At 40.1% G+C, this 25795-nt stretch overlaps 3 protein-coding genes and 1 pseudogene across 3 annotated transcripts; 2 read left to right on the plus strand and 2 right to left on the minus strand.

Annotated features, from left to right (window-relative positions):
• Positions 1–3537: 3537 nt before the first annotated feature.
• Positions 3538–4507, plus strand: LOC147281428 (protein ZW2-like). Its single transcript, XM_086249038.1, has one exon. It carries the CDS (start codon positions 3685–3687, stop codon positions 4444–4446), a length of 762 nt encoding a protein of 253 aa, XP_086105164.1. The 5' UTR covers positions 3538–3684; the 3' UTR covers positions 4447–4507.
• Positions 4508–5964: 1457 nt separating this feature from the next.
• Positions 5965–10892, minus strand: ACX4 (acyl-CoA oxidase 4). The gene is made up of 13 exons (XM_086246817.1): positions 10738–10892; positions 9926–10030; positions 9645–9751; positions 9375–9452; positions 9154–9277; positions 8092–8165; positions 7928–7987; positions 7687–7796; positions 7304–7463; positions 7052–7128; positions 6727–6898; positions 6550–6642; positions 5965–6396 (listed from the first exon to the last, which is right to left on the minus strand). The coding sequence occupies exons 1-13, from the start codon at positions 10757–10759 to the stop codon at positions 6265–6267; spliced, it is 1314 nt and encodes a 437-aa protein (XP_086102943.1). The 5' UTR covers positions 10760–10892; the 3' UTR covers positions 5965–6264.
• A 2341-nt stretch (positions 10893–13233) lies between these two features.
• Positions 13234–22900, plus strand: LOC147281430 (uncharacterized). The gene is made up of 24 exons (XM_086248434.1): positions 13234–13408; positions 13689–13819; positions 14344–14428; positions 14939–14992; positions 15414–15505; positions 15609–15712; positions 16461–16536; positions 17298–17757; positions 18293–18631; positions 18820–19026; positions 19117–19215; positions 19297–19369; positions 19551–19678; positions 19805–20099; positions 20194–20432; positions 20512–20636; positions 20875–20989; positions 21095–21150; positions 21267–21360; positions 21450–21636; positions 21716–21790; positions 21875–21978; positions 22062–22124; positions 22436–22900. The coding sequence occupies exons 1-24, from the start codon at positions 13364–13366 to the stop codon at positions 22541–22543; spliced, it is 3354 nt and encodes a 1117-aa protein (XP_086104560.1). The 5' UTR covers positions 13234–13363; the 3' UTR covers positions 22544–22900.
• Positions 22901–23945: 1045 nt separating this feature from the next.
• LOC147281431 (selT-like protein) lies at positions 23946–25208 on the minus strand (annotated as a pseudogene).
• Between the last annotated feature and the right edge of the window lie 587 nt (positions 25209–25795).

The raw sequence follows: 25795 nt of genomic DNA on the forward strand, positions 1-25795 counted from the left end.
GGGCTCTCCCCCCTAGGTACCTCCCTCTGGGACGTTGACATGCCCATCATTACTGTCAGCCCCTAGCAGACCACCTGCTTGGCTTGGCTCAGCTTCTCTTCGCACTACTCCAACTCTTGCCTAGCCTGGTCTGCCTCCCTCCTGGCCTGCAGTAGCTCGGCCTGCAATGCATTGCTTAGGCTTCCTGCCCCGGCTCGAGCCCAGGCTTCCGCCCTGCTCACCACCCAGGCTTCCGCGCCGCACACCCACTCAGGCTTCCTCGCCGCGCACCCACCCAGGTTTCCGCGCCCCTGACGCCAGCTCTCTCCGAGCTTCCGCCCAGTGCACCACCAGCCCCGGCCCGAGCCCAGGCTTCCGCCCCGCACACCTGCCCGTAAAAAAAAAAAAAAAACAACAAAAATCAAGATGGGAAGTACTCGGAATACCATGACAACACCATGGACATATCAAGGTCGCTACTGGTTTCCCACCCCTCATATGTGCTCTTCCACCCCCAAATTTACAACATTCACCCTATCACTTTTCACATGCTCAGCCACCAACCATTTATCAAAGCCAATCTTCAAAAAATCAATTCAAGGGGAAGAGCCATGACAACCCATGCCTTACCAGTCTTCCGCGGCTTCAACAGCTCGGACGGGTTCCGACCCACTAATCTTGTTTCCTACGTACCTGGCAAAAAACACAACAATACCCAATAAATTACAAAGTCCAAAGTGTCGGCGTGTGGCCTACCCAGTGCTCGGCAAGGTTCATACCCACCTGCCCCTCCACCTGCCTCTACTCACATTATCCACAAATTCACAAACAGACTTCCAAGGTCCGCCTCAGGCTGGACAACCACAGTTGCTCACATTTCTCAATTTTCCAAGGAAAACAATTTTCACAACACAGAGCTTGACAGGATTCCAAACATTTTTTACCTTTAGTGCTTCGAACAGCTCAAAACCGAGCTGTGGTTTTTGCGCCGCTACTGAGCAGCCACACCCGAGCCGAGCTGAGCAGTCCACGCAACCCTCCTGCCCGAGCAGCCCGTGCACAACACCTCCGACCACAGCTCCTGATCCGACCCGAGCCCAGCCCCTTCTGCCCGAGCAGACCTGCACACCAGCTCTGCACACATCACAGCTCCGTGCAGCACCACCCCGATCCGAGCACTCACGCCGATCCGAGCCCCCTCACAGCCTCGGCCCGAGCTGAGCAGCAGCACACCCCCCCAGCGGCGCGACTTCCGAGCTCGGCAGGTCCGGCCCGAGCCCACACCACCCCCCCCGAGCCGCGCACCCTCTCAGCTCCTCCGCCCGAGCCCCGAGTCCGGCCCGCGCCCCTTTTCTTCCAAGTCGGTCCTCTTCTGACCCACGCGCAGCACGACCCGTCGCTCTTCCGACCCGCGCGCTTCCTCTCCGACCCGAGCTCGGCAGATCCGGCCACACACCCTCCCGACCCGCCGACCCGAGCAGCGCTCCAGCCCACCCGAGCCGAGCCCAGCACTCACCCGAGCAGAGCCTCTGACCCGCGCGCTCCCTCCCTCCGCCCCGAGCACAGATCCGGCCCGGCCTCTTCCTTCCGACCCGGCCTCTTCCCTCCGACCCGAGTTGCTCTTCCCCCGACCCGAGCCCCCTTTGGCTTCCCTGTTTTTCTTTTTCAAACACAGCCAAGCAAATACATACTCTCTCCAAGACAGCCAAAAAAAAAAGACAAAAAAAAAAGAAGAGGGGGGGCAGCCCTATATTCGGTTATCAAAAACCAAAAGGGAGGGGCAGCTCTATCTTGAGTTATTTTTCAAAAAAAAAAAAAAAAAAAGGGGGGAGAGTTGTAGTTGTGGGTGTGCAATCTTTATATTTGGGCTCTACCATTTCATGCTAGATTCTCATTTACAAAGGGCGACATCCCACCATTAAAATCGGATGAGATTCACTGGGATTACACGAAGCGTCTACTGCTCGGAGTACAGGGTGATCAGACACCAAAAAAAAAAAAAAAAAAAAAAAAGGGATCTTTCATATGTAACCCCCCAAGCTTTCCTACAGTACAGCTTTTCTTGCTCAGGAACTTGGGGGACTTCTAAACAGTAGCTTAAGCAGGAACAAGTGTGAACAAGTGTGTGGTTACTTGTCGTTCTGCTCGGACTCTTTTGTGTACAAAGTTCCCAACCAAGAAGCATCTTTTGCTCGGAAACTTGGGGGACTTCTGTTCGTATGACTAATCATCTCGGCATAACGACAAGTCACACAAGGCCCAACACCATGCTGTTTGGGCCTAGACCCAAAAGACTAAGCCCTTCCTGGGCTCCTAGCCCATGATCCACTAGGCTCCGGCCTCATGGGCCCCGGCCTCTTAGGCTCCGGCCTCCCAAGCTCAAGCCTCCCGGGCCCCCGGCCCGTGTCAACTCACTCGGATCCTCGAGACCGGTGCCACGTGGCGCTCCTACAGTGCAAGTCACCACAAAGGACACGTGTCGTCACCGGATTGGTTGACACTCTTCCAAAGGTACTATAAAAGAGGTACCTTCTTGTCACAAAAGACAACTGAAATCATTATTATACTATTCACTCACTCTGCTCTCAGATCTCTCTGAACACTGACTTGAGCGTCGGAGGACCTTTGGCCGGCACCACACCGGTGCCCTTCCCGCTCACTTTTGTGTACCTGTGCAGGGTGCTCTGGATATCATTCTCTCTCATTCCTCACCAGTCGGACCCCAGCTATCCGTTCCTGCCCCACTTCGACGTGTCATCCGCTCAGTGGTGGGTCAACGAGCCTACGTGGTTCGACTCGACGTTGACTGCTCTACCATTTTTGAGCATCAACACTGCTATAACTTGGAACTACCCCTCTTAGTTTATTTTGTCCCATCATCACACACTATGACACTAGCATTCAACTTCTCTCTCTTAGTCTCTCTGTTCTTAGCCATTATTAACCAACCCAGCGGGGTATTGTATTGTATGCTCGTATTCTACATTGGAAGACATCCCTCTTCTGAGGGTTTAACCCCCCAACGAGGCAACGATAACTTGGCTTCACACAATGCCTCCACTTTGCAGCCTTGAAACGTGTTGCCCCGTCAGCCAAACCCACATTGCCTTTGTGAGTCTGTGACCCATTTGATCATTTCATTTTCTACTTAAAACAAAAAAAAAAACTCCAACCCCAATTCATTTCACATCAAATAAAGTGTCTGAGAAAATATGTAGATTGTAATATATAGAATCAAAGAATCACAATATGAATTCCTCTGGAGCCGCTTGTTCTTCAGAAGCAAATACTGAAATTTGAAAATACAATCTCTCTTCCTCTTCTAGACACACTAGACGACAAAAAGCACCGAGTCCCACTTTCACTTGTCTCACGGAGTCCTAAAAGCTCTCTTATTATAATGGAGTCCAACTGGACACGTGTCTCACTCTGTTTCTCTGTCTCTCTGTCCTATCCTCTTCCCCAACCCCACAACAAAAACAAACATAATAAACCATGCATCACATTCGCAGCATGAACCTTGCTCTCGAAGCATCCTCATTGGACCTCATACATGAATTACACAATTACTTGCCCACAAAGGCAAAACACACCCCAAACCCCAAGTTCCCCCATTTTCCTAACCACCTTTCAAAAAAGTCCCTATTAAAACCCAGCATTCCCTTGTCTCTGTTTTCACCTCTGATTTTTTGATTTGTTTCTTCTATGACTGGCGCCAATACTGCTGGTGCTGGCTCGTCATTTGAGGCATTCTTCGAGGCCTGGCTGGTCCGCCAAGAACACTACCTGGATGAGCTTCTCTCCGCCCAGCAGCGCTCCGACGAAGCCCGAGAAGACTACCTCAAGGACCTCATCTCCCGCGTCCTCCTCCACTACCAGCAATACTACGACGAGAAATCTCGAATTGCCCAGCGCGATGTTTTCCAGGTCTTCTCTCCCACGTGGTTCACCTCGCTCGAGCGGAACCTGCTCTGGATTGCCGGGTACAAACCGGGCCTCGCATTCCGCCTCGTCACCGACTCAGTGCCCGACTTGTCCGACGAGCAGCAGACCCGGATGACCCGGATCATGGAGGAGACCAAGGCGGAGGAGCGCGTGCTCAACGACAAGCTCGCCAAGATTCACGAGAGCGTGGCGGCGCCGCCGTTGGTGGAGGTTGCTCGGCAGCGCGGTCGGTTCGTGAACGGCGAGATCAGCATTGAGGAGGAGGATTCCGGGATCCAAAAGTTGAAGTCGGCATTGGAGTCCGTGCTGGCGAGGGCCAACTTTCTAAGGACGACCTTGGCGGAGAAATTGGTGGAGATGCTCAGTGCGGCTCAGGCGGTGAGGTTCTTCGTTGCGGTGGCGCAGTTTCAGCTCAAGATGAGGACTTGGGGTTTGGAGAGAGACGCTCAGAAGCAACAGGAATCGAGTGGGCGCCAAGGCGGCGGCAGCGGCGGCGGTAGTCCAATTGGTAGTAAATGGTAACTTTTTGTCTTATTCATTCTATGACTTTTTGAGAGGAACACGTATGGGCTTAGTATCATTATCATTATGGTCATTTTGACATGTCAAAATGAGTTTCTAGAATGTTCATTTATAGTTCCAACAATTGGGATTTTGTACACCCGTTTATTAACTCGCGGTGTTTATATGCAATTTCTGGTATTTCCTTTTGACTTTTGCTATCTGCACACCTTTTTTTTTTCACACCCTTTTAAAAAAAAAAAAAAAAATTCAAGGAAAAAAACCTTATACTCCATCCATTTTTCTTTTTGCACACCCTTCTTAAACAGAAAAAAAAAAAAACACACACACACCCAAAAATCACACACCCCATCCCCATCTCCCCCCCTACACACCCCCTCACCCACACACCTCATCCCCACCTTTCCTCTTTTCGGCACACACCCCACTCCCATGAGTAACCACCCGTCGACCACCCCAGCCCCGGCCTGCCCCACTCTCTCTCCTTCCTTCTTACCCCGTCGACCACCACACCCTCATCCCCTCATCTTTCTCTCTCCCCGAAACCCAACCCCAGCCCCGGCCAGCCCCTCTCTCTCCTTCCCTCTCCCTCATCCGGCCACCACCAGTCACCCCACTGGTCGAAAAATACTCCCCAGATGCCGGCCATCACTCCCCAGAACACCCCTTACCGACCAGCCACCCACACCCACACCCACAAAAAAATTGCAGCGGGTTCGGCGGACCAATGCCGAACCCGGTGGTTTCGTTCGGTAGGTACCCACCGAACAATCCTATTCCATTCGGCGAGTACTTGTCAAATGAAATCACTGGGATCGGCACTGGTCCGCCGAACCCGTTGCAATTTTTATTTTTTTTAAATTTTTGGCTATCTGCTTGGGTGGTGGTGCATGCGGGGAGGAGGGGGGGAGGGATTGGGAGGTGGGGGGTGGGCTTCAACGGTGGGGTGTGTGCTAAAAAGATGGGGATGGATGAGGTGTGTAGGGGGAGAGATGGGGATGAGGTGTGTACAGGAGGGGAGATGGGGATGGGGTGTATGGATGAGGGAAGGGCCAAATGGTCTTTTTATTTGAATTTTTTTTTTTTTTTAAATGGGTGTGCAAAAAAAAATTTAAGAGTATGTAAATAGCAGCCCTCTTTCTAAAATTCTTTTTTAGGGTGTCTAACGGCACACTCTTGCAGACATTAGAAAGTTGAATTTACAATCAAATATGTAAAGCGCTTATGACGTTTTTAGCTAATTTTTAGTCTTGTTAGCTTATCAAGCCCAACCAAACCAACGACTTTCAGACTATTGGTGCACTCAAACTGTCAAAGGATCACACTTTTCCATTCGCCTAAACAGAGAATTCACTTCTGTTTGAAGATAGCATGACCATGGCCTTGTGTGCTGACTGTACAACCTTGTGTCAGAGATCCAAGTGGTACAGCCTTGACCGGACCAAATTTCAGCAGACTAGGAAAAAAAAAAAAATACAATCTTCTCTTTCTTTTTTTTTGTCATTTGGTGAAAATGGGGATACCAAAATTGATCGCAATGCCATAATACCCTGGCAGAACCAAAATACAGGGAGTGCCACACAACACCACAACAGAATCTTCTAGGACCATTTATTTGTCTTTCGGAACTATTCCGATACAATGTTCGAAAATAAGACCTCTTTATTTATAGTTATCAACTATTCAGCACCTGTATAACTTCATTCCATCCTGATACAGTATCATTATCGTTTCTTATTTAGACCCATTTTGACATCAGCCAACCTTGTTACCAGTCAAACAAAGTTGTCCGAGTTGAGGTTTAGAAAAGTTACACAGCTACAGGCGGCTTCGTTGCCTCGATGGAGCTGGCTTGAAGCTGGCCAACCCAGTGATTTCCCTACCTGTGACCAAGCTGTTGATGTCATAGGTACCTTCGTATGTATAGATGGGCTCCAAATCACAGAAAGCCTGCAAGGTGACCCAAAAATGAAAAAACATTCAAAAGGTGAAAGAAAATGACCAAAATGTACAGTCAAACTCTAATCCTAGTAACTGATTGAACTCCAATCCTTCTCTAGATTCTAAATATACAATTTTAAATCAAGAGATGAGAATGAAAACCTTTGCAACTAGAAAATCAGCCAAAATTCCATTGCCGCCAAGTAATTCCCTCCCTAGAGCAACCGTTTCCCTTGCCTTCACAGTGATCCATGACTGGAGATTACAAAAAAATTAGTATGGATTGGATAAGCCACAACAAGATAACTGAATGCATCAGAGGATGTCATTTCGTCTTACCTTCCCCAAGCTAGCTTGACCTGCAGTCATTACACCCTTCTCATACAACTTGCAGAGGCGCCAACCTATGAGTACCATAGCTTGAACATTACCCAACATACGGACAAGTTTCTCTTGGTTGATTTGGAAAGCTGCAAGGGGAGCTCCAAATTGTTTCCTCTCCTTCAGATACCTTTACAATTCCTTAGAACTCAGGCTAGGGACTATTGAAAGCTTGAAAATATGCTTAATAGAAGATATGTGTATGTGTATGTGTGTGTGTGTGTGTGTGTGAGAGAGAGAGAGAGAGAGAGAGAGAGAGAGAGAGAGATAGCTATTTTTATACCTGTGACACATATCATAGACTCCCATACATATACCAATAGGTTGCCAGGCAACTATGACACGCGAAACAGCTAGAACCTGTTTTTAGTAGTTTAAATAGGCAACATAAGAGAGAGCCTTAAACAGTTTATTTTATTAGAGATTGAATGCAATCTACCGTCTACAAGGATACATACATGCATAATATATATATATATACATATGGAGAGAGAGAGAGAGAGAGCATCATTTAATGACACTTGTTGCAGCATACCTTGCTAGTATCCTGAAAAGAATTAACACCAGGTAACCTATCCTCATCAGGGACAAAGACTTTCTTTAAGAGAATATCTCCATTTTGAACCATGCGCAAACCAATCTTATTTTCTATTTTTGTAGCTGACAGTCCAGGGACATTCTTCTTTACTATATATCTGAAGCAGAAAAACGAAAAGCATTCAACATGAGAACGCTGGTATGGAAAACTAGCAAGCTAATTTTTGTTTGAATCTGAGCATCTAAATACCAATTCAATGTGGAGTTAAGGGAAATATAATGAGAGAGAAAGTATTCAGCAGTTCTGCATCACTTGTAGCTAAACCAACAAGTTTTGAACACATAGCAAGATAATTTTTTACTCAAGTATGTTTGACATACCCATTAATCTGATTTGTCGTTGTATTCCTAGCAAAAACAACCAATACATCAGCAAAGGTACTGTTCCCAATCCAGCGCTTTTGGCCCTCAAGTATCCAACCACCTTCCACCTGATAATCCCAATGACACCAGAATATGTGATATAGTGTGAGATCAGAACCATGATACCCGAAAGCCAAAAAAACATGATACTGCCATTTAATAGAAATAAGAAGTGGATGGGAAGGTGGAAGCCCTTGACCTTTGTTGCTGTTGTTTTCAAGGCACTTGCATCACTTCCATAGTCGGGTTCAGTCAAAGCCTTTAACATGCAGATTAGCAGATTTGAGTATATTTGCATTAGCATTAAAAGATATCAAATACGTATTCAAAAATCAATGCTATGCCCATAACAGAGCAACTTACCCAGCAGCCTACAGTGTTCAATTCAGCCAAAGAAGGTAAATATTTATGCTTTTGAGCCTCCGATCCACATAATGCTATTCTTGACAGTCCAGAAAAGTCATACTAAGTCATGACTAGTCCATAGAAAACTCTAACAATTAATATGTCACCAAAAGTACAGAGTTTTTTTTGCCCCCTAGGTCCCATTTTTTCATCCAACTAACAAACCTGACTTATTTCAAAAGTATTAAAACTGACCGACTTTTCATATTCCTTGGCCAAAAACAAACCTAAAAAGAATATTCAAAACTCTTCTTCCTTTCTTTTGAAAGACAACATCAAAACAACTTCACACTCTCACTTCCTTCTTCCTTTTCACATCAATCTCAGGACTTCCTTCTCAATGTTACTAAGAGAGAGAAACTCATTCTTGCATTTTTCTGAGGAAGTAACCATTCTCGTAGTCAACAAGAGAGATAGAAATCCATTCTTACTGTTTCAAAAAATGTGTCATTCACTGTTCACCGTGAAAGAGAGGTAAACATCGCACTCTTTTTTTTTTTAGTGTGCTGGAATGGTGAAATTTTGATTGTAGATGAAGTTTGTGCCAAAAAATATAAAAAATGAGAAGTTTTGTAATGGTTCGGAAGTTGAAGACAAAACCCCAACTGGAATGCAACTAGAAGGGTATCTAGTACTCAAATTCTTTTAGCATTCTAGACAACTTCTGAAATTAATAAAAAAAAAGAACCGGTTTTGTCTTCCACTTCAGAATCTACCACATAAAATGATATTATTCGACCACAAACTTTATCAAATTTCAACACAATCAAATGGGAGTGATGCTTAGCTTTCTTTTCATGGAAACACTAAGAATAGGCGTCTCACTCTCTATCTGCAACAATGAGAAAGATGAGGCAAGGAAGAGTTTTGATTTTTTGGAATTTTTGTATTGGGTATTTTGGTACAAGAAAATGAAAGTTTGTACGTTTTGAAGGTTAAAAAAATTATTTCTAGTTGGTATCAAGGGTCGGTTATTTAAAAAACAAAAACCAAAAAGTACAAGATTAGCCAAACTCTAACCAATAGTTAGCATCGCTAGTGATGAATGAACTAGGATGAAAGTAGAACAGCTTGCATCAACTCTAGCAAGTTCTGCAGTAGCAAAAGCACTTCCCGTAATAGAAAGACCGGGGCACCCATAACCCTGATAGCAAGAAGACCCAAAACAAGTTTAACAACCCATCCACCAAATTCTTCAACTCAAAATTTAAAATTAACAGATTAAGATATGTAGTATGTACCTTGATTGTGCCACCAGAAATGCGTAAGGCGCCAAGCTTTGGAATAACATGAAATGGGAACTCTGCCTTCTCCCAATACTGAAAAAACAAAACTCCCAGATCTACCTCATTGTTTATAAATTTAATCTAATGATCATATCCTACTGATTGTTTTAGCATTAATATAATAAATACACAAAGTAACATCTCTCTCTCTCTCTCTCTCTCTCTCTCTCTCTCTCTCTCTCTCTCTCTCCTCAAAAAAGGTTGGAGTTTAACAAAAAGGGATACCTCTGCCATAATTGGAGCTACTTCTTTCTCTGCACACTCTCTCACTCTCATCCTGACAGCTTGCTCCTCAGGCGTCAATAGATCATCAAACCGATAATAGTCTGAAGCTGAAATTTTTTAAGGCCAAGAGATCAAAATATGTAAGTTTGAATTTGAAATTACCCAGTTTACTCTAAATTACAATGGAACTTGCAACCAAATAAATAATTTCCCCACATGAATATAAGAAAAAATTTATATGCATTTGTATATGTATGTATAGTGATGACTGATATTCTTACTGCAGGGAGGAAAGATAGATGCTGGTGTTGCTTGGGGAAAAGCAACGGAGACATCCAATGCCGGCGAACTGAAATAAGAAGTCCTGTCATTCTTCTTAACATCGTCTGCGGGACACCAGCAAAATAATAGCTACCGTTAACCCATTGGACATCACAACCGAAGAGTAGCTTATATAAATCGCAGAAAAACCAAATCAACAACGAAATAGGTAAAAACTAAGAGGAGCTTCAAGTTCAAAGAAAAAGCTTCATTACTACAGCGAACTTTTTTTTGGGCAAATGAGAATTCATTAAAAGGCCCAGCGAAGGGCAGAGGACAAACAAAGAGGGTGGGTCCCAGAGGAGGCCCAGACAGAAAAGATAAAAAGGAAAGGCATATCAATCAAAACAGACAAGCCCCCTAAGAGAAACTGAAGATTTCTAGATCTGGAAAGGCTAAGAAACTGAATATTTCTAGAATTCATTACTAAAGCGAACTTAAGGATCAAATCCAACAATTAAGAAAACAAAACCCCTCTTATTCTCTCTGCGAGCTTCAACTACAAGAAGAAATCTCAATTTATAGATAATAATCAGAATTCAAATATAATTGCCATAAAGTAGTGAGCTTTCACAGTTTAGGAGCTTTGGCATGGTTTATATATATATGATTGCAAGTGTTCCAATTTCATTCAACACAGAATTGTTTGAACTTGCATATTCTTACATCTTCTAGATCAACTAATTCTTTAATTCTATCGTATTTAATCGTTAAAAGCCATAAAAAAATTAAATTAGCTGATAATTGAGCTGAATCGTAGTTACCAACGTACCTTGATTTGAAGGTACTGTCATGGTGCACCTTAGAAAAATGGGCTTCAGTGTTTTCCTTTCTTTCTTTCTTTTGTAATTTGGTATATGGTATGGGGTAGTTCAGCTAGTCAGAGTCGGCCGGCACGGGAATCTATGTTTTATATGGTATGGGTAGTTCAGCTAGTCAGAGTCGGCCGGCACGGGAATCTATGTTTTATATATTATCCTTCTAATAATTATTAACAAAATCCGAAACGGACCAATTCAGATCACTCAAAACCAATAAGTTGACCATCTCAACAATTTTTTACCCATTTTGCCTCTGTATTAAAAAAAAAAACTCATTTCTCTAATTTTGGCCGGCTACCCCTCCCCGCCGTCGGCGCAACCCCACCTCCTCCCCACCGCCGGCGCGACCCCACCCCTCCCCCTTCGCCGGTCGACCCCACCCCTCCCCATCGCTGGCGCGACCCACCCACCTGATCTCTCTTCTCTCTCTGTCTTCTTTCCTCTCTCTTTGCCTCTTTCCCTCACCGGACCACCATGGATGGCCGGCGCCACCCCCGATCTGGAGGTCTATGGGGTCGCGCCGGCCACCCATGGTGGTCCGGTAAGGGAGGCAGGCAGAGAGAGGGGAGAGAGAAGGAAGAAGGCAGAGAGAGAGAAGAGAGATCGGGGGTGGGTGGGTCGCATCGGCGATGGGGAGAGGCAAGGTCAACTGGCGATGAGAGGGGTGGGGTCGCGCCGGCGGCTGGGAGGGGTGGGGTTGCGCCGGCCACCCATGGTGGTTCGATGAGGGAGGGAGGCATAGAGGGGAGAGAGAGGGAAGAAGGCAGAGAGAGAAGGGAGATCGGGGTGGGTGGGTCGCACCGGCAATGAGGAGGGGTAGGGTCGACCGGCGAAGGAGAGGGGTGGGGTCGCGCTGGCGGTGAGGAGGGGGTGGGGTTGTGCCGACGGCGGGGAGGGGTGACCGGCCAAAATTGGAGAAATGAATTTTTTTTAATGCAGGGGCAAAATGGACAAAAAATCGTGGGGGTGGTCAACTTAGTGGTTTTGGGTGATCTGAATACCCCCCCCCTCAATCCGAAATCGCACATAAAAGGAATGGAAATGGCAAATCATTTAAGACCCGAATGAATTTGAATTTGGCCCAAAAGCCCAAAATCTATGAATTTCAAATACCTTGTCAAACTAGGTATTTGAAATACTTTCGCAACTCTCCGGCCAAATTTTTCGGCGACCTTCCAGCCAATATATATAAAAATTAAAAATTCTTAAATTGAAATCTTCAATTAAATTCTTATTTTTAAATTTTGTATCAAAATAATAGAATTTCAAATATAGGTATTTCAATTACATGGATTTCAAATACATAGATTTGAAATCCAAATCCAAATTCAAGAATCCAAACGGGCCTATACATTCCTACACATTTGGTAAGTATAAAGAAGAAAAATCAATTCCTAGTCCAAGAAAATCTGATGCCTTTATTGGGGGGAAAATAAAACGTTTGCTCCAGCTTGAGTTTTATTTTTTCCCTCTTGGAAAAACATTTATTGCTTATTTTTTGGACAAAACTAACTATGCTATTATTTTAAAATATTATCTCTATTATCATTTCTTAAATAAATAATAAATGAGGGTTAATTAGAAAACTGATATTTTTCATTTCCAATTTCTGCACAACCCAAACATGGAAATAAAAATAAAAAAGATAATTTGTGGTTTACTTTCCCAAGATGATCAAACACAGGAAAGAAAATTTCACATTCCCTTTTCCCGAACAACGTAAAAGAATTGATTATGAACCAAACGGCCCTAAGTGCTAACAGGTAGGCGACATGTGTAGTTTGCCTAGTTTCTTTTTGGGCCCGTTAGGTCCATTGGGTCGATAAGATATTAACCACTTATTGTTGATTTCCCAATGAAATTTTCGCTGCAGGCCCATTTCTAGTGCATTGGTGGTACCCCGAAGAAGTGCATAATGCTTCATCCAAAACCATAATAATTTTTTACCAAAAATAAATGGTAGTGATTTCGGTACTCCACAAATCTCCACTTACATTATTGGCATTCTTATTTTGATGCTTATATTTTTTATGTTATTTATCAATTGTTTTTTCATAATAGCCCTTAATGCCTTTTATTTTCTTAAATGCATTTATGTTAATTTAAGGACAAATTTTATAAATTATTTGATAAACAAATATAAAAGATATAAAAAAATCAATGGCGATGTGCAACTGAAATTATGTGGAGTGCGAAAATCAACTCCAAAAAAAATACCATAATAATTCTAGATGAAATATGTACTAAGGGATACAACAACCAACGCAAATATTGCTGATTGAGTACGTGCTACGCACCGTATCGACAACTTGATGAGTCTAGGTGAAAGTCAAGGGTAATTTTGTCCACAACGTACAACACAAACCAGTAGGTTTGACCCACCCGCAGGGGATATTAGCCCCCATACACAACGTTTAAGAGGCTATTGCATTGACATTTGACTCGAACAACCAAACATTTACAGCTCTGTGAGTGCCATCGATATGATCACTGAAACAAAGATAGAAGGTCGTCTTCTCCGATAGAGCAGAAAAAAAACTTCGAGCACTCCCAAATCTTTCAGATTATTCATTCGCTATGTTCGCTAAGCGACTTTTGCAGAAGGCCGTAAACCATTCTCAGGTATCGGATTCCAAGCAATCGATCGCCATGGCCACCAGTTTTTGCTATTTTTCAAATTCTTTTATTTCTAGCTTCATTCAACAAATCGTCATTTTCTATATAGCGGAGGTTACCTAGGGTTTCAATTTTTACTACAAATTCTGAACTTTCCTTTCTATTTTGTGTGCTTGGATTGAACTCCTATGCTTTAATTTTCCTTTTCCGTGTAATTTTAAGCTCAAATTATTGAACCAGCATTGTTAATTTTTTTTTTCTTGTTTTTGTAATTTGTTAATTTCAGCATAATTTGCAACAAGGCAGTTTGACGTCAGCAGACTTGGACCTGCGAGTTGCAGTTCACTATGGCATCCCATCTACGGCATCGATTCTTGCTTTCGACCCCATTCAGCGCCTTTTGGCCATTGGGACATTGTGAGTAAAAAATGGACCTTTTTTTTTTCTCTTTCTTGCTTTGGTTTTTTTGGCTGTTTTCGGTGTGAATTGATAGTAGATGGCTTGATACTAAGCATTGCTGTTCCGCATTTCTTAGGATGGCCATTCATTTTTGTGATACCGAATCTTTTGAAGTACGTTCATGTGTCATGTCTTTTCTTCTTCTTTTCATCGACTATGGTTCTAGTGCCATATAATGCTGGCATTTGCCTCCTAGATGATATGGAGGCTTTTCAATGGCAAAATACACTTGTATATATGTTGAAGCATGTTGTGTAGATATGGCAAAGAAGGCCATGCAATTCCCCTGTACCTGTCAGCCAGATAGACTAGTGGGTCTACCTTGTGTACTAAATTTAGTGCAAAGTATTTCTCTGGTGCTCTTTGAAAATTGAATGCCAGATATCTGTCATGACATATGACAATCCTGCATTACCAAAAATCATACACTACACTGTCACATTATTGCTTTAACTTTATTATTATTGTTATTTTTTTGGTAGGGATGGGAGGATTAAAGTAATTGGTGGTGACGGTATTGAAGGACTTCTTATATCCCCGAAGCAACTGCCTTACAAATACATTGAGGTATCTATCTGCACCATGGATTCTAAGTTTTCCTGTGAAATATATATTTTTTTTCTTTCCCTAGTTTAGTTTTAATAATCCAAAGTCAATAATATAGCAGGGTGCCTATGTAAAGAAAATCTCTCAAGGTTTTCTGAAATATTGCTGGCTGCTGGCACTTGTTCCTTCATGCGGAGCAAGTTATTTAACATATCAGGGAAAATATTGTCTCATGGCCTTATTTCCCCCTTTTAATGCTTAGAAAAAGGATTTACGCCAATAACATGATGTTTGAATTTTGAGATGAAATTTTCCAGTTATGGGAGATTTGATTGAATCTGGGTACAATGTTCATTTTGTTATTGAATATCTTATAAATATCTTTGCAAATTAAAAAAACCATGTTTGAATGTTACATTTATGTAATTTAATGGTAAAAACTTTTTCTTTTAATGTTCAAAACCTCGAATATTCTTAACCTCTCTTGTTTATTGTTGAAGCAGCAAATTATCTGACTGTACTTTTTTGCAGTTTCTACAAAACCAGGGTTATTTGGTGGGCATCTTAAATGACAATGATATTCAGGTATTGATTCTTTATCAACTGTTCAGTTTTTGTTTCCCATGTCAAACTCAACTCCTTTTGTGTCAAACATGTGAACTCCAGTAAACTTCTACATCATGCATCTTCCTTAAGTTCCTTTCATTGATTATCAATAGAAAAGTCTTTTGATTAACTATTCAGCATAGGCATTGGTGTTCAATCGTGGATTCATTATGTTTACCAGTATAACTAAAATGTAGCATAGGAACACTTCAATAAGGGTACTTTTTCAAAAGGGGTGAAAACACATAGATGCAAGCAGGTGATAGTTGATGTTAGCAAGGCTATTGACTCGACAATTTTAGTTGACAATCAAGTGCTAAGAATTAAAATTCTAGGAAGTGCTGAAACATGAAAGTATTTTTGTTTGAATAAGTGATCAATAACTTCTCAATTTTGGCAGGTTTGGAATCTCGAGAGCAGGCGCCTGGTTTTTTGTCTAGAGTGGGAGTCGAATATAACTGCTTTCTCTGTGATCAATGGCTCCAACTTAATGTATATTACTGACCAGAAAAGTTGTTACACCTACTTTCAGTCAGTTACTGATTGGCTGGAGACATGAACTACATAACATGTTTCCTTGTATTACAACTTGCAGGTATGTTGGTGATGAGTATGCTCTAATGGCTGTGATGAAGTATGATGCTGAAGAGGGAAAACTTTTGCAGTTGCCATATCATATTTCTGCGGATTCTTTAAGTGGTAATATCTTATTTTCTTCATTTTGGTTGTTTCATAATTGCATAATGTGTTACCATTTCTTTTGCTCATATTATTATATGAATTTCCTAGTTAATATTACTTTTGTCATCCCTGAAGAAGCCAACTGAAAGAAGTAATTGCTTAATTCATAAAAGGAGGCTCTCTTTTTTTTGTTCAAAATAGAAGAACGTTTTCCCCAATACTTGAGATCGTTTGATAAAAATTCTGTCACATGTGAACAACATTTTCTGGAGGTTCCTATAATGTTGTAATGGTGATGCTATTGTATATATTAGTTTCATGCTACTAAACTGTTTTTCTTTTTCTTTCTTTTTTGTTTTTCTAGTCAGATCTATCTAGGATAGTATATTTTATCAAATCTCATGCTATCATATGATTTTTTTTTCTTTCACTGCCTCGGCTTTAAGTGTTTTTTTTGTACCTCGATTATGTCCACTTTGTTCCATCTGTGTTGCTACTAAAGTTGAATCCTTTGGTTTTGTATGGTCATTATTTCTATTCTGTTAAACAACATACTTTTAAGATTTGCTATTACCTCTTGTTAGTATATTTGCAAATAAATTTTTTTCTGAGAAAGAGTTTGATCTGGATTTCATATGTTGTAGGGTACAATTTAAAAGATGGTCCTGATATTAATATCTTAATAGTCTAACCATAAAGGACTAAGCATCTTCATTTTGTGGTGAAATCAACATCTCTAACGCCACTGCTCTTTGCTATTCTACAGAAGCTGCGGAGTTTCCATTGCCTAATGACCAACCTATAGTTGGAGTTCTTCCCCAACCTTGTTCATCTGGAAATAGGCAAGATGCAAGTATTGCTTAAAGTTTCTCACTTTACCTATCTGCTTTGAGTATAAAAAATTATTTTTTTCAATGTTGCCAGTATGATAATCTATGCAGGAAATTGTTGTTAAATTAAGGTAATATATCAGCTGTGTTATATCAGTTAAAAATTAATTAGTAGCTGTGTCTAATCATGGCTAAACCATGGATACTTTTGTTTTTATATTCCTTCCTTTCTTCATATTAGGGTCACCCTATCCATTTTCATCGATAACCATGTATTGGTTGTCATACTAACAGCTAAAGAGACCACTTCTTTTTTCTCTTAGAGTAGCTTATATGTTGAGGCATAAGGTCAAGATATTTCAAACCCACAACTACTCTCACCAATAAAGGCTAGTGTGTCATATTTGCACCTTAAGGAGAACAACAATTCAGCTTTTCCTATGATCAGGGAGGATGTCAAAAAGTACTTGAAAATCGGGGAGGCTTAAAAGAAACTGTTACATTTTTGGATTGATGGTAGTATATATGAAGAGTATATGCCACCATGCTCATTTGTGTTCTTGAGCCTATAATAAAGTCTCTTGCTATCCCATCAATGAATCCAATTGTTATCCCCAATTAGTGTTTTTATTTTTATTTTTGTACTACCCTAATAACATAGGACTTAATGATGAGGTTACATCATATTGCTTGAGACTAAAAGAAAAATGGTGAGAAATTTTACAGTATAGTTCTATTCAGTTTATTGAATGATGAGGGTTTTTTATTGGCAGAGTACTGATTGCATATCAAAATGGCTTGGTTATTCTTTGGGATGTTACTGAGGCTCGAATTGTTTTTGTTGGAGGTGGTAAGGATCTCCAACTAAAGGATGGAGTTATTAAACCTACGAATGAAGTAAATATAGATTCTCCAGAAAATACATCTGAATATCAAGTGGGAGAGAAAGAGATAAGTGCTCTTTGTTGGGCATCTTCTGATGGGTCCATTCTGGCTGTGGGATATATAGATGGAGACATTTTATTCTGGAACACGTCATCTGCTGCTTCCATTAAGGGTCAACAAGCATTGTCATCATCTAATAATGTTGTTAAGTTAAGATTATCATCAGCAGAAAGGAGACTTCCAGTCATTGTCTTACACTGGTCCACATATCATAAATCCCATAATGATTGTGATGGCCAACTATTCATCTATGGTGGTGATGAAATAGGATCAGAAGAAGTTTTGACGGTGCGTTATTCATATATAGTTGTTTGGCATCTCATTTTATGTTTTTAGTTGGAACGAATGTAGTTACTGAAAAGTTTATGGCTTTTTTAGAAAATGTTTAATATATATATCAAAGCAGTGCACTTCTTTGAAATCACTGTAACATGCCTAGAAATAGTAAAAAACTTAAATTACAAAGTAAAATGATATCTTGAGATGACAGAGTTGGTTTTATATGTCGGTTAATGTTCAAATAAGAACCTTTTCACATTTTGTCACATCATGCAGGTTTGATTTCTTTTCTTTTACGTTGAGCTTTGCATGGAATTTTTTTGTCATTCCTTGTTATTCGGTTTTGATTTTGGTATTGATTGGTTGCTTTTCAGTTTTATGATTGTAGGGTGGATGCCTTTGGCATCTGCAGTGTTGGTAATAATTTTGCGTGTGTTATAGGTCGCTGTCAGTCCACTTCAACTTTTTAGTGAAGTGCTTCTCTGTCCATTTTAGAATTTGCTGGTATCGAAGAAAGGAGCTGATAGGACTCTCTCTGTTGCAGGTTTTAACTCTTGAATGGTCATCTGGGATGGGGAATTTAAGATGTGTTGGCCGTACGGACCTTACCCTTACTGGATCTTTTGCAGACATGATATTATTACCAAATTCTGGGACAACTGGGGGTATTCACAAAGCTGATGTTTTTGTATTGACAAACCCTGGGCAACTGCATTTTTATGATGATGCTAGCCTCTCTGCCTTAATATCCCAGCAAGAAAAGAAACCATCTGTCTCTGCTTTGGAGTTTCCGGTGGTGGTACCTACAACTAACCCAACCTTGACTGTTGCCAAACTTATTAGGATACCTACTGGGGAGAACTCATCAAAGGCTCTATCTGAGGTATTGCAGTTTTTCATGCATGAATGTGGACCATATATCTTTTTTTTTCTTTTTTTTTTTTCTGTTTCTATATCCCATGAATGCTCCATTGGAGGTATTTCAATTTTTTTTTTTTTTTTGTTCATGTGTAGCTCATAAATCTTCTTTTTTCTGTTTGTACATCACATTATTTTATTTATTTCTCTTAGATATCCTCAGTTGTGAACCTTGGCTCGGTACCAACCCCATTAGCTGGTACAAAATGGCCCTTGACCGGGGGTGTTCCCAGTGAGTTGTCTATTTCTAAGAATAATGGTGTTGAGAGAGTGTATCTAGCAGGATATTCGGATGGTTCTGTTCGGATATGGAATGCCACATATCCACTCTTATCTTTTATCTGTCTTTTAGAAGGCGAGGTTAGAGTTCATCACTTAAGTCTTATAAATTTTTGTCTTTATTAGAAAGGAGACATGTGCTTGATACCAATTATATCGTATTACTGGCAGGTGCAAGGCATAAAAGTGGCTGGTTCAAGTGCTCCAGTATCAAGATTGGATTTCTGCATCTTCACTTTAAATGTGGCTGTTGGCAATGAATGTGGTCTGGTCAGATATCTTTCTTTATTTGATACTATATTTTGCTTCTAATTTTTACCATACTGATTGTCTTTCTACTAATGTGTTTAGGTTCATATTTATAATCTCAAAGGCTGTTCAGATGGGATAAAATTTCTCTTTGTCACAGAAACCAAATGTGAAGGTTGGTAGTATCTCCTTGACTTTCTAAAAATGTTTTTTTTTTTTTTTTTCATAGCACAATCCATCTGATGCAAAAACTTGTTCTACTTCTCTGACCTGATCATAGTATTAAATTTACCTTGAAGTAGTTTTTCTTGAATTTTTACTTTATCAAGTTAACATTGTTACAACTTGTTTAATAGTTCACAGTTCGCCTCAAGGAAAAGGACCTCAATGCAGAGCTGTTTTTAGTCTTGTTAATTCCCCAGTTCAAGCACTACAGTTTCTGAAGCATGGAGGTAAACTTGCTGTGGGATTTGAATGTGGTCATGTAAGTATCATCTTTCTACTTGTTAATTATATCTTTTATTAATTGTTGGCAGCAGTTTGAATATTGGCCCATAATTTAAGCTGTTAACAGTCAGAATAATTTCTGAATTTAATGCTTCCATTTCAGGTTACGGTGCTAGACACAATTTCTTTATCTGTATTGTTCTTTTTAAAAGATGTATCTTTCTCTACCTCTCCAGTCATTTCAATGACTTGGAAAGAAATTAAGAATTCTCAAGGCCTCTTGAAGAGCCCAAAGCTCTCAGAAACAAAAGCTCCAGTTTGCCCTGCAGAGGAAGTAATGTTCATCTTAACCAAGGATGCAAATATACATGTAATTTGTGGAAATACCGGTAAAAAGATCATCCCTCAGTCATGGCACTTGAAAAAGGAGTCAATTGCAATTTCAATGTATGTTATAGGCAAGTATATATTTCATCTTGGAAAGAATAAAATACATGTTTGTTTTCTTTTCACTTAATAATTAGAGAATTCTGAGAATTTTTTATACTTCAGATGGCAGAATTTCTGCCTCTAAGGTATCTGATGAAAAGCAGCCGGAAGAGGCCTCCAAGGATACTTCAACCAAGAATCAGCCTCCGCCAGGCAATTCTCCAACTGTTATAAATCCACTTGAGACTGGACACAACTCTTCTTCAGAAAATGAATACTCTGAAGAAAGATTGTTGAATTCACTCATTTTGCTTTGTTGTGTGGATTCACTGCGCCTGCACTCAACAAAATCTGTGATTCAGGTGTCTCTTGCCTTCTTTATTTTCATTTACTACTTTACTGTACTTCTGTAAGCATGCTAAGGCTGTGTGATCTTGTTAGGGAAACAATAAACCCGTTAAAAAAGTGAAGCATGCAAGACCTTGCATTTGGACTGCAACGTTTATGAAAGTTGAAAAGGTTTGGGGACTGATTTTGCTGTTTCAGACTGGAGAAATTGAAATTAGGTAAAGTTTCTCTTTCATTTCTTGCCCCAATAATCAACAAAATGATACAGATTATGGATCATTAAATACCTTAAAAATGCATCATCAGGTTCCATTGTTTTTATTGGGAATTAATCTCACCCCTCTTGTTATGATAGCATATCCAGCTAGCATTACTGCTTCTCTATTGATGATATTGTTAATATCTTTGCATTACTGATCGTCTAATGAGATTTTGTTCATACCTGTCCATGGGCAGATCTTTTCCTGATTTAGAGTTGGTGAAAGAAAGCTCCTTAATGTCAATTCTAAGGTGGAATTGCAAGGCAAACATGGATAAGACAATGAGTTCTGACAATGCACATATTACGCTGGTATTGTAGTCTTTTTGAAAATTTTAAAAATGTTGGATTTGCACTAATCTCTTGCAATTAATCTGTTAATTCATTATGTAAGATTGATGCTGAGGATTTTTATAGGCAAATGGGTATGAAACAGCATTCATCTCTCTGTTAGCTTTTGAGAATGATTTCAGGTATTTTTTATATTCATTAGCTGCTAGTGCTGTGACGGAAATATAAAGTCAAGCACTAAGATTTGATCACGAATTGTAATTAAAAAAAATCTAAGAAATTTTGTTTCTGTTTCTAGGATTCCAGAGTCTTTGCCTTGTCTCCATGATGAAGTTCTTGCAGCTGCTGCAGATGCTGCATTTAGTGTCTCTTTGAATCAGAAGAAGAAACAGGTTTAGAAAAAACAAAATTTAGTTCAATTAGGTTATTATTTGGTGAAGAATGGATTATTTTGCATTAATAACATATCTTTTTGCTATAGGGTACTGTGCCTGGGATATTAGGTGGTATTGTCAAAGGCTTTAAAGGGGGGAAAGTGATCCAGAGTGGAGATTCTCCTGCAACTCCTAAATCAACTTTCGATCATTTAGAGGGCATGTTTTGGAAGTCCCAACAGTCAGTTTCATCCCCAGCTGTAGATCATCAAGATGATGTGGAGATTAATATAGGTTTGTGCTATCCTATTTCTACTTTTTCCTCCATATTTCTCCCAGTTGATGCTTCACTCAATTCTTGCTTTTGGTATAGATGACATTGAAATAGATGAACCTGTACCCATAACATCTACTTCATCATCCCATGATGTCAATAATGTAAAGAGAGGTAATTTTTATCATATTTGACCTATGTTTTTTTTTATATGTTAGTAAATACAATAATAATCTCATTAATATTTTTGTACTGCAGAAGGGGAATCAGAAAGGGAAAAATTATTTCAAGGTGGGACTGGTGATACAAAGCCTAGACCTAGAACTGTTGAAGAAATTAGAGCTAAATATAGAAAGGCTGAGGTAATGTTAGATGTTGATAATAGTTTAGATAGATAAATCACTCTATAAATCGTCTTGTCTGATGTGGTAAGAACTCATTTCAGGATGCTTCTTCAGTGGCTTCTCAAGCAAGAAATAAGCTCTTAGAGAGGCAGGAAAAACTTGAGGTAGGATATCTACTAGGTTATTTAACGGAACAATTTTATTTTTTTTAATTATCCACCCCAAATCATTAGGAAACTAGGTGAACTGATTGAAAAGAGTAACTAACTAACTGCTTGCATTTTGTTGAATTTTTCTTTCTAGTGATAGAATGCCATATTATCATGGTCAAAGTCAAATATAATAAACATATTTTGCATTTTAATGTCAGTCTGTCCTGGATTTCAAACCTTCAACTAGCAAATGTTTAAATGACTCTTAAACTAACTAGCTTCTGTTTTTTCTTTCTTCCTTATCAAAATTTCACTTGTATCAGAGAATCAGCAGGCGCACTGAAGAGCTGCAGAATGGGGCTGAAGACTTTGCATCGATGGCGAATGAGCTTGTCAAGACACTGGAAGGTCGAAAATGGTGGCAAATTTAGAAAGTTTGGCTTTATTTGCATTAGATCCAAATTTTCATGACCCGGAGTTATTGGCCCTGTTTGGGGGAGAGGAGGGGGAGGATTCTTCCGAAGTACCCAAAATACGAGGTCATTCAATTAAGAACACCATCCGCAGCTTGTGATCCAGCAGACATTCAAAAGGTCGTGCTTTTACAGTGTATAGAAGTGGAGTTGTCATGTCGTTGTTATCTTTGATGCAAAGTAACCTACCTATGTTGCAAAGTAATTCATGTTGATAGGCTTCGGAACATTGCAAGCCGCGTTGTTTGTTCTGTGCATGAATGTACCAAAATTTGAAAAACATAAATGAAATGAATACCAGAATTGTCAAGTCCACTTAGTTTTTTAGTAGGTTCTCTGCGTGTGTATGCACTTGATTGCCGCCAAGCTAGTGTATGTACTTGGTCAATAAAAAATCAATTCTAAGAGAAGCGTAAGTGCCCCTACCACATTTCCCACTCCCTCACCCAGGGTAGAATCATCATTCCCCCCGCCCCTATGTAATGTACAGGCCTTTGGCCTCCTCTCTCACCAAAAACAAAAAAAAATCAATTCCAAAGGTAAGAAAGTGGTATATGTATTATTGAGGAGTGCTCTAGAACTAACCAGTTAGTAAGATAATATAACGCTAATTATCGTTTTGATCCCACTGCACAATATAATTTCATGATCTGAACCGTTTATTTTTTAGGCTCTCATTCAAAGATCATCCTTAGAAAAAAGTAACAAAATCGGAAAACGTTTAGTCAACTATTAATAAGCTAAATGTGCTCATGTAAATGGACGAACACAAGTTTTTCAATAAAACATGAAATGATTGTAATAATAATCGAATGGCTAAATGATTTCTGATTTGGTTGATTTTTTGCAAGGTTAATCTTTGAATGGAAACCTAAAATATGAATGGTTTGAATTATGAGATTACATTGTGTAGTGGGCCCAAAATGGTGTTTAGTATTATATTATCTTACTAACTAGTTAGTTCTATAGCATTTTTAATATATTATTTATTTATTTTTCTCACAAACTACCGATTATGTACTGTTCACATGATGGGGGTGTTCATGAGAGGAAGGCATAGATATCAGATATGTATGCCTCACTGAACTTTTTCCCTACTCACGATTCGGATTTGAATGCGCAAATGATTAGGATTGGGAAGTTCATATCTTTATCAACAGTCAACAGTCAACAGTCTTCAGCATCAACTTCTTTTCCAGTTTGATAATTTTTGCAACTCCAATCTAGGTGACAAGTAAAGCATATAAGAAACAAGGCAATCTTGCTAGCAAAAAAAGACATACCATGCCCGTATTATTATCTGTCAGCATTTGATGGGCACCTGTGGTGGTTAAAAAAAAAATTTACCTCCTGCTAGGCACTAAGACCAGACCCCTCCTCCAAGACCATCAACAATTCTTGAATTTCCTAGCTTCTTCCCAACAAGATCCCTCAACTCAATTTCACTGGGAAACCTCTCCTCCTTCAGCTTCGAGAAGACCTGCAATCCATTGAGATACACAATGACAAGCAGCATAATATAACTTCCATGTTGCGGGTGTATACAGTTTATAAGTCTCTCTCATTTTTTTGACCTAGCACGTGATTAGAGAAAGATAGACACAATGAATGTATACACCTGTGATAGGAAAGGTTTTTTTTTTTTTCTGCATTAGAGATATAAATGAAGAAAAATTGGACATCAACTCAATCAAGCCAGCATTAGCTATGAATTGCCAAGAGGATACCAATTCACCATTACAATATACTTCAAAAGCTCCTGTACTTTGAAGGAAGGATTGGATGAAGTTTCCCAAAAGCCAAGTACTTGCAATGCTTCCAAATCTATTTGCTTGCAATTAAGGAGTGGTACTAGTAGGTGGTGTCATAATCCCCAGCCTTGGAAAAATATGTTCACCTGCCATTATTGTCCCAATGACTCCTACTTGAACAACTGGCACCAATCTGCTCACTAGGCGTTTTGGAAGAGAAGTAGGGTGGTTTGCCAGTTCTACTTTGATCCCAGGAAATGATGTTGCCAGTATGTTTTTCGTTGTGATTGCATTTCCTCTTCTACAGACATATATATAATATACATGTCAATCTTAGAAAATAGAAGGATTTTGGATAGTACTTAGCTAAAATGAAAATCATTATGGATTAAACGAACAGAATAGCTTTGAATGGCATTTTTAGATTAATAATCAACGAGATCAGAAAAATGCCATCTTTATCAATCAAGCAATTGGGAAAGAAAGAAAAGAAACCTGTAAGAATTATGTGCAAAAATCAATGTTGATTGTGCTTCCAAGGCCAATTTCTCCAATGCCATTGGATTTCTGCAGTTGAACAAGTGAATGAGTTTTTCAGCTATGATGTGTATATATTTCCACAATGTACATATGTACATAAACATTGGAAATGCAGGGTGGGGTTTGAAAGAGAGACCTGCTGGGTGGGGAATTTAAGGGGTTCTCGGAGAAACTGTAGTTGTTGGGGCAGGGGATAATCATGTGGTTGAGGATCATCATCCTCCAGATGTTGATGATACAGCTTTGGGAGGTTTAGGTGTGAAAAGGTTTATAATGTCTGTGCAGAGCAAATAGATTGGTAACCCAATCAGAACTAACTGAGCTCGATCCATTGGAGAGAGAGAGAGAGAGAGAGAGAGAGAGAGAGAGAGAGAGAGAGAGAGATGATCAATAATATTGAGGCAGGCTATGACGATTTTATGATTTACAAGAACGCTCAAAAAGCATGCTGATCAGTAGGATCTTCTTCTACCCGCAGTTGTAGTACATGGGGGGTATGATTGTGACTTCTCCATATGCCACTCATCAAATCCTCAAAGCCCATACCCAATTAATAGGCAACAAGGGGTTTGGCCCAATGAAAAAGCATGAGCAAACAGTAAGCTTCATGTGCATTTGTTTATCCTCTACTAGTTGGTAAAGTATTATCTAAATGGCAGATCCTAAGCGCTTACTCTTCATGTGCATGAGCAACTAGAGCTTTGTTTGCAGGAGATCTTAGAGTTTGAAATCTCAAATTCTTAATTTCTCATTTTTTTTTGTTGGTTTGCCGGATTCAAGTTAGATGTGCATCTACATGTTATTTCTCTTTCAATTTGTCTGTCTCTTCACATGTAGGATGAGATAGTATGTAAAAGAGTGTTAATTTCGTATACATTATTAGTTCATATCCTAACAAATTGAGTTTGTATGGATAGAG

This window comes from Dryas octopetala, chromosome 6 (assembly GCF_963921425.1).
Source record: "Dryas octopetala chromosome 6, drDryOcto1.1, whole genome shotgun sequence".
NCBI lineage: Eukaryota > Viridiplantae > Streptophyta > Magnoliopsida > Rosales > Rosaceae > Dryas > Dryas octopetala.